Below are 9,497 nucleotides of genomic sequence, written 5' to 3' on the forward strand. Positions count from 1 at the left end.
CCAACTAGCCCTACAAGTCCAACTAGCCCTAGAAGCCCTACTAGTCCAACTAGCACTACAAGCCCTACCAGTCCAACGAGCCCAACAAGCCCTATCAGTCCAACTAGCCCTACCAGTCCAACTAGGCCTACAAGCCCTACCAGTCCAACTAGCCTCACAAGCCCTACCAGTCCAACTAGCCCTACAAGCACTACCAGTCCAACTAGTCCTACCAGTCCAACTAGCCCTACAAGCCCTACCAGTCCAACTAGCCCTACCAGCCCGACTAGCCCTACCAGTCCAACTAGCCCTACTAGTCCTACCAGTCCAACTAGCCCTACAAGCCCTACCAGTCCAACTAGCACTACAAGCCCTACCAGCCCTACCAGTCCAACTAGCCCTACACGCCCTACCAGTCCAACTAGCCCTACAAGTCCAACTAGCCCTACAATCCCTACCAGTCCAACTAGCCCTACAAGCCCTACCAGTCTTACCAGCCCTACGAGTCCTACCAGTCGAACTAGTCCTACCAGTATAACTAGCCCTACAAGCCCTACCAGTCGAACTAGCCCTACAAGCCCTACCAGTCCAACTAGCCTCACAAGCCCTACCAGTCCAACTAGCCCTACAAGCACTACCAGTCCAACTAGTCCTACCAGTCCAACTAGCCCTACAAGCTCTACCAGTCCAACTAGCCCTACAAGCCCTACCAGCCCTACAAGCCCAACTAGCCCTACCAGTCCAACTAGCCCTACAATCCCTACCAGTCCAACTAGCCCTACAAGCACTACCATTCCAACTAGCCCTACAAGCCCTACCAGTATTACCAGCCTTACAAGCCCTATCAGTCCAACTAGCCCTACCAGTCCAACTAGCCCTACAAGCCCTACCAGTATTACCAGCCCTACAAGCCCTACAAGCCCTACAAGCCCAACTAGCCCTACCAGTCCAACTAGCCCTACAAGCCCTACCAGTCCAACTAGCCCTACAAGCACTACCATTCCAACTAGCCCTACAAGCCCTACCAGTCCAACTAGCCCTACCAGTCCAACTAGCCCTACAAGCCCTACCAGTCCAACGAGCCCTACAAGCCCTATCAGTCCAACTAGCCCTACCAGTCCAACTAGCCCTACAAGCCCTACCAGTCCAACTAGCCCTACAAGCCCTACCAGTCAAACTAGCCCTACCAGTCCAACTAGCCCTACCAGTCCAACGAATCCTACAAGCACTATCAGTCCAACTAGCCCTACAAGTCCAACTAGTCCTACCAGTCCAACTAGCCCTACAAGCCCTACAAGTCCAACTAGCACTACAAGCCCTACCAGCCCTACCAGTCCAACTAGCCCTACAAGTCCAACTAGCCCTGCCAGTCCAACTAGCCCTACAAGTCCAACTAGCCCTACAAGCCCTACCAGTCCAACTAGCCCTACAAGCCCTACCAGTCCAACTAGCCCTACCAGTCTTACCAGCCCTACGAGTCCAACTAGTCCTACCAGTCCAACTAGCCCTACAAGCCCTACCAGTCCAACTAGTCCTACAAGCCCTACCAGTCCAACTAGCCCTACAAGCCCTACCAGTCCAAATAGCCCTACAAGTCCTACCAGTCCACCTAGCCTCACAAACCCTACCAGTCCAACTAGCCCTCCAAGCCCTACCAGTCCAACTAGTCCTACAAGCCCTACCAGCCCTACCAGTCCAACTAGCCCTACAAACCCTACCAGTCCAACTAGCCCTGCCAGTCCAACTAGCCCTACAAGTCCAACTAGCCCTACAAGCCCTACCAGTCCAACTAGCCCTACAAGCCCTACCAGTCCAACTAGCCCTACCAGTCTAACTAGCCCTACAAGTCCAACTAGCCCTACCAGTCCAACTAGCCCTACCAATCCAACTAGCCCTACAAGCCCTACCAGTCCAACTAGCTTTACAAGCCCTACCAGTCCAACTAGCCCTACAAGCCCTACCAGTCCAACTAGCCCTACCAGCCCCACCAGTCCAACTAGCCCTACAAGCCCTACCAGTTTAACCAGTCCAACTAGCCCTACAAGCCCTACCAGTTTAACCAGTCCAACTAGCCCTACAAGCCCTACCAGTCCAACTAGCCCTACCAGTCCAACTAGCCCTACAAGCCCTACCAGTCTAATTAGCCCTACAAGCCCTACAAGTCCAACTAGCCCTACCAGTCCAACTAGCCCTACAAGCCCTACCAGTTTAACCAGTCCAACTAGCCCTACAAGCCCTACCAGTCCAACTAGCCTTACCAGTCCAACTAGCCCTACAAGCCCTACCAGTATAACCAGTCCAACTAGCCCTACCAGTCCTAGCAGTCCTACCAGCCCTACCAGCCCTACCAGCCCAACAAGTATGACAAGCCCTAATCCTCCTGAATATACCCCAGGTTGCATTGCTGACAATGTGGTATCCTTCTGGTGTTTTCTCCCATCAAACGTGCCCGGGCTGTTTGCTGCCTGCGCAGACACTTGCGCTTCCTACCTGGTGTGCGGCCCGAATACCGGTGATGCGGAGTTGAGAAACTGCAGCGGTGCCCGCGACTTCGACGAAACCCTCGGTGTCTGCGTTGTGGACGGGGCTTCGGCGTCCTGCAGTGACTTCGACGGGGACAACCCTACTAGTCCGACAAGTCCAACTAGCCCTACAAGTCCAACTCGCCCTACAAGTCCAACTAGTGCAACAAGTCCTACTAGTCCTACCAGCCCTACGAGTCCTACCAGCCCTACCAGCCCAACAAGTATGACAAGCCCTAATCCTCCTGAATATACCCCAGGTTGCATTGCTGACAATGTGGTATCCTTCTGGTGTTTTCTCCCATCAAACGTGCCCGGGCTGTTTGCTGCCTGCGCAGACACTTGCGCTTCCTACCTGGTGTGCGGCCCGAATACCGGTGATGCGGAGTTGAGAAACTGCAGCGGTGCTCGCGACTTCGACGAAACCCTCGGTGTCTGCGTTGTGGACGGGGCTTCGGCGTCATGCAGTGACTTCGACGGGAACAACCCTTCTAGTCCGACAAGTCCAACTAGCCCTACAAGTCCAACTAGTACAACAACTCCTACCAGTCCTACCAGCCCTACCAGTCCTACCAACCCTACTAGTCCTACCAGCCCTACCAGCCCAACAAGTATGACAAGCCCGAATCCTCCTGAATATACCCCAGGTTGCATTGCTGACAATGTGGTATCCAACTGGTGTTTTCTCCCATCAAACGTGCCCGGGCTGTTTGCTGCCTGCGCAGACACTTGCGCTTCCTACCTGGTGTGCGGCCCTAATACCGGTGATGCGGAGTTGAGAAACTGCAGCGGTGCCCGCGACTTCGACGAAACCCTCGGTGTCTGCGTTGTGGATGGGGCTTCGGCGTCATGCAGTGACTTCGACGGGGACAACCCTACTAGTCCGACAAGTCCTACTAGCCCTATAAGTCCAACTAGCCCTACAAGTCCAACTAGTGCAACAACTCCTACTAGTCCTACCAGCCCTACGAGTCCTACCAGCCCTACCAGCCCAACAAGTATGACAAGCCCTAATCCTCCTGAATATACCCCAGGTTGCATTGCTGACAATGTGGTATCCTTCTGGTGTTTTCTCCCATCAAACGTGCCCGGGCTGTTTGCTGCCTGCGCAGACACTTGCGCTTCCTACCTGGTGTGCGGCCCGAATATCGGCGATGCGGAGTTGAGAAACTGCAGCGGTGCCCGCGACTTCGACGAAACCCTCGGTGTCTGCGTTGTGGACGGGGCTTCGGCGTCCTGCAGTGACTTCGATGTGGACAACCCTACTAGTCCGACAAGTCCCACTAGTCCCACGTCTCCCAACACTGGGAATCTTCAGGAGGCTGCCGCGGTGACGGCGGCGGCTGCACCCCCTGTTTACATCTCCGGGTGTGTTTCCTCAGGCGTGCTGCCCTTCTGGTGTTTGATTTCCAGCAACTACGAGAAAAGCTTCGGGACCTGCGGTACCTCCTGCGCTACCTACCTCACGTGCGGAGCAACGTTTGCACAGTTCTCCATGGAAGAATGCCCGGGCGACCAGGACTTTGACGAGAACAGCGGCACCTGCGTTGCTGACGGGTCGTCACTCAGCTGTATCGACAACTGAAGATGACAGCCGGAGGGTCAATACAAATAAAATGAATTGAAAATAGATGTGGGAGGTTACGCTGTTTTGTCTCTAGACTCAGGCGAAGGACATCTTCCACCCGAAAATCCAAGAGGTTGAACCAGTGAAAAGAGAACACATCTGGACACTTTGGTGGAATAACGCTCGACTCGGTCACAAAACCCTGAAAGCAGTACATCGGATTGTTATTTGACAGTAAATCTGTTTTGGTTTCAACAGTTTTATTTCTTTTGCGTGTTTTTTTTCTTTCTTCTGTATACTTTTTGTTCTGAATATTGTATTCAACAAGGGAGTATAACAAGTTAAACTTATGAATGTGCCCTAAGATCTAACGTTCACAAATTTGTAGACTATTTATTTGACAGGACATCTATTATCCTTCATAGTGTAAATAATTCAACAGTATATCTATTGGTAACTGTATGGTCAACTTGACAGTAAACCCACGACTACACGGGAGAAATAGTGCCTTTAAAATGAGTTTGGGCAACGGTTTGGGACCGACATCAGTCTTTTTGACACTCATTCTTTCGCCAGGGCCTTTCTGTGAAGGTCTTTATGGTGTAGTTTTATCTTGCCATCTCTGACTATTTTGTCCTAGCAACTTGAGATACTGTGTTTATCTCCTATCTGAAGAGTTTGCTCAAACCGTGCCCCTACTCCTGCGACGTCAGATTGAAAGGTGTTCAGTGCATGTTTCCCTGTCTGTGTCCATATGAGCAGAAAATCACTCTTATAAAATAATTCGTGTATGGCCGGCAAGATATATCAGCATTGCATACATTTTGTGTGTGATTTATTTTCGTGATCAACATCTAGATCTTGTTTACAAACATCAACATAATTTCTCTAACGCTGAAATAAACGGCTGCATGCCGAGATGCTACAGCAAGTAAACAAGCTCTCAAATAGTATTTTGGCCACCGATTGTTTCAGTGTTAAAGCCTACTATAATGAAAAGTTCGAACCCAGTTTGATGAGCCATTCAAAAGCAGTTTGATGACAAATTCAAAACCAGTTTGCTGAACGATTCAAAACCAGTTTGAGGAACGATTGAAAACCACTTTGATGAGCGATGCAGTACCCGTTTGATAAACGATTCAAAACCAGTTTGATTAACAATTCAAAACCAGTTTTCTGAACGATTCAATACCTAGTTTGATGAACCATTCAAAAGCAGTTTGATAAAAAAAAAAATTCAAAACCAGTTTGATGAACGATTCAAAACCAGACTGAGGAACGATTCAAAATCACTTTGATGAGCGATACAGTACCCGTTTGATAATACGTGTTGTTATTGTTGTTTTTTCTCGCATCGATATTGGATCACTGTAGATCAAGCTTTGCGATTTCACACAATGTGTAATACAATTATACGCGTTGATTTATTACAACATTTTGACCGAATAAAAAGACTTTCGTTATTTGACAATGTAATTAGAGTCCATGTTTGTGCATGGAAGCGAAAATGAGTTGTAAGCTTTTTAGAGTCTGTGTGTGTGTGTGTGTGTGTGTGTGTGTGTGTGTGTGTGTGTGTGTGTGTGTGTGTGTGTGTGTGTGTGTGGTTCTCTCTCTCTCCTCCCACCCCCCTCTCTCTCTCTCTCTCTTCCTCTCTCTCTCTCTTTCTCTCTCTCTCTCTCTCTCTCTCTCTCTCTCTCTCTCTCTCTCTCTCTCTCTCTCTCTCTCTCTCTCTCTCTCTCTCTCTCTCTCTCTCTTTATCTTCACCTTGTGTATGTGGTGGTATATAGATTTGGAAATAGAGTGTCTGACAATATTGAGTTGCGGACATTATTCAGTTTGATTATTACGAATTTGGAATTGTTAGTATAACATTTATAATTATTGTTATTATACACCTGTATTATCTTTTTCAAATTGCAAGCAACTTTTAAACAGGCTTGTATAGTCTGTGTAAAAGTAGTCACTTTTCATTACTTGCTTTTCGTCATTATTTAAAAAATAAAAAAGGAAAAGAACAAAGCTGTGGAATTATAAACATACCATGACTTCAACTAAAACATTTTGGCCGAATAAGGAAGAGCTTCGCATTGGACACCTGAATATTAATCATTTATATAACAAAATGACTGATGTTTCAAATGTGCTTTTTAATTCTGGAAAAAGTTTTCATATGTTTGGTTTTTCTGAATCCAGACTATCAGATAATGTGTTAGACTCTGACATCATTGTTCCAGGATATACTCTTATTCGTAATGATCCTGTTAAGACGAATGAAACAGGTATTACTGTTTACATAAGTGAATCAGTTACATATAAACGACTACCTCATCTTGAGGTTTATGGAGTTGAATCAATATGGATTGAAGTTAAATTAAAAAGATCTCCGCCCTTACTGTTAGGATTTATTTATAGAAACCCTTCTGAAAGAGTAAATTGGACAGATAACTTTACTATTATGATGGACTCTGCAACACTGGATTCAACAGAAATCTTGCTCTTAGGAGATATTAATATTGATTTACTGAAGCCACATAAAAATTGGAATGATAAAATTAATAGCTTTGATTTGCAACAAATGGTTCAGTTACCCACTAGGGTCATGGCTGTTTCTAAAACTCTTATTGATCATATTTACGGGTCAAAACAACAAAATATTATTGAAACATGCGTTCCTATTTTATCCTGCAGTGATCATTATCCAGTGTGTCTTACCTGGTCAAGGAAAGGTATTAAAATCCCTAAAGCTGGACATAAAACTGTAACTTATTGTCGTTTCTCGTATTTTGATAAAAATGCTTTTCTCTCTGATTTAATTCACAGTCCTCTTTCTGAAGTCTATAGCTTTCAGAATCATGATAAAGCTTTGGAGCATTGGTATAATATTTTTATTTCTATTTATGATAAACATGCACCATTAATTACGCACAGAGTTAGACATATTGAGAAACCAAAGTGGCTTGATCAAGAAACAGAAGATGCTGCAAACCACAGGGATTATTTCAAAGCAAAAAGTGATTTTAAAGGATATAAACGGCAAAGAAATAATGTAAATTCCCTAAAAAGAACTAAAAAGAAAAACTATTTCACTGAACTAGTGTCATCTAAACAAGATTCAAAATCAATTTGGAAAGCCATTAATTTATTAACAAACAAGCGTTCTAATTCACACCCTACTGCCATGAAAAATATTTCCGCTGATAAACTTAATTTACATTTTTCTACAGTGGGGCAAACAGTTATTCCTATTGATAGAACACAAGAAAATGATTTAAATACCTTAATAGATCATTGCAAATCCAAGAGAATAGAGTCAGAAATGCCGCTACAACACATGACTGTGTCTGAAGTTTACTTTGCACTTGTTCATCTCAAACAAACAGGAACCCGGGGTGTAGATAGAATAGACAGTAAAATATTGAAAATAGCTGCTCCTGTAATCACAGACACCTTGACATACATTTACAACTTATGCATTACCACCTCTTATTTTCCAACAGCATTTACGCAAGCTAAGGTAATCCCTCTGTTTAAATCAGGTGATCCTTCTGATCCCTCTAATTACAGGCCTATTTCAATCCTGTCACCACTTTCAAAACCCTTGGAAAAACATATATATAAACATGCCTTAGCACATTTTGATAAAAACAATTTATTCCATCCAAAACAATCTGGTTATCGCAAAAAGGACTCATGTCATACAGCTCTTATAAATCTAATTGATCAATGGCTAACCAACATAAATTCCAACACATTTTTTGCAGCACTGTTTGTGGATTTTGCAAAGGCATTTGATGTTATTGATCATTCTCTTCTCATCAAGAAATTGTCAATATATGGCATGCAATGCACAACCATTAATATTCTTAAATCTTTTCTTTTAAATAGAAAACAAATTACATTTACTAATGCATCATATTCAAATGAAAGTACTTTGAAATATGGGGTCCCACAGGGATCTGTTTTAGGCCCATTATTGTTCTCCATTTATGTCAATGATTTACCACTTTGCATACGTAATAACTGTGAGTTGTTTGCAGATGACACTACTATTCATTCTAGTCACCATTCCATAAATTATTAATCAAAAACTCTCCAAGAAAGCATTGATGCACTCCTGAATTGGTCAGAGTTAAACCATATGTCTCTTAACCATACAAAAACAAAATTTATGCTCATAACCACAAGACAGAAACGACAAAATCTATTATCGAGCATTCCACCTCTTTATATTAAAAATCAAGTATTGGAAGAAGTGTCTATCACCATAAAGTCCTTGGTGTAAAGATTGATAATAATTTATCATGGCATGATCACATTGATTACATCTGTAAGATTGCTTCCAAAAAAATATATCAGTTATCAAAAATAAAACACTTCTTGAATCTCCACTCGCGAAAGTTTTTTTTTACAATCACATCTTGTCAAATATTGATTATGCATCCACTGTATGGGATTGTGCAAGTGCTAATGTTTTGAAACCTTTAGCCAGTCTTCACAGAAGAGCAGTTAAGCTTATTATGCTAAAAACAAGAGGCGAAGCCTTCAAGGCTCACGTAAGAAATCGACAAACAGTAACACAAACTCAATCACTCCGTCACACATACACACACACACACACTGGACCTGCCAAGTAGTCTCGGCCCGCTCACAATAACATTGACCGAGACTTTCAGTAATTCCTTTGCGTGACGTCTAACCCTCTTACGTCATAATGTGACGTCTTCAAATAGTTTCTATCACACACGTCAAACACTTTTGACCGAGACTGACGTAATCCATAGACTCGGAAATGTTAAAGTTTCTATCACACACACACACACACACACACACACACACACGCACGCACGCACGCACGCACAGACAGACAAAGTTTATCATCGCATAGGCTACACTTACGTGAGCCAAAAATCACACTCCTTCAGAATCTGTTTATACAAATTTGCAAGTATTACCATTTCAAAAAAGATTAATGTATAATAAAGGTGTTATAATGCATAAAGTGATGTCAGGATATGCACCGGAGACATTACGTGATAATTTTATTTTGAACTATAACAGACTAAAAATCATAACACCGACTCCACGTATTGACCTTTTTCAAATCAAGCCTTCTTTATTCAGGTGCGGTCCTATGGAACTCACTGCCTATTTTTCTTAAGCATAAAACAAACACAGACAGCTTCACAAAAAAGTATATGTCGCACATAATGCAACTGAACATGTGCTGAATGGTTCATCAAATCATTTAAAATGTATGTGCATGTTAAACAAATTTATAATAATATGCAGATCTAAATTAAGTTATGTTAAAAATTGACACTTTTTATCATTGGAAATTGTACTTAAAATGCAGTATGACAATTTATTTTTAAATTTGTATCTGTATATACAGTTATAATGTATTAAGTTTGATGTGATAGTTCTTTGAT

The 9,497-nt window shown here is 43.5% G+C and overlaps 1 protein-coding gene across 1 annotated transcript; it reads left to right on the top strand.

The window, feature by feature from the left end:
• Positions 1-2,340: 2,340 nt before the first annotated feature.
• Positions 2,341-4,086, top strand: LOC138948022 (integumentary mucin A.1-like). Its single transcript, XM_070319548.1, has one exon. The coding sequence runs from the start codon at positions 2,341-2,343 to the stop codon at positions 4,084-4,086; it is 1,746 nt and encodes a 581-aa protein (XP_070175649.1).
• Positions 4,087-9,497: the final 5,411 nt, after the last annotated feature.

Source organism: Littorina saxatilis, linkage group LG15, assembly GCF_037325665.1.
Source record: "Littorina saxatilis isolate snail1 linkage group LG15, US_GU_Lsax_2.0, whole genome shotgun sequence".
NCBI lineage: Eukaryota > Metazoa > Mollusca > Gastropoda > Littorinimorpha > Littorinidae > Littorina > Littorina saxatilis.

Coding starts and splice junctions, on each gene's coding strand:
- LOC138948022 (XM_070319548.1), top strand. CDS start 2,341: ATGACAAGCCCTAATCCTCCTGAATATACCCCAGGTTGCATTGCTGAC.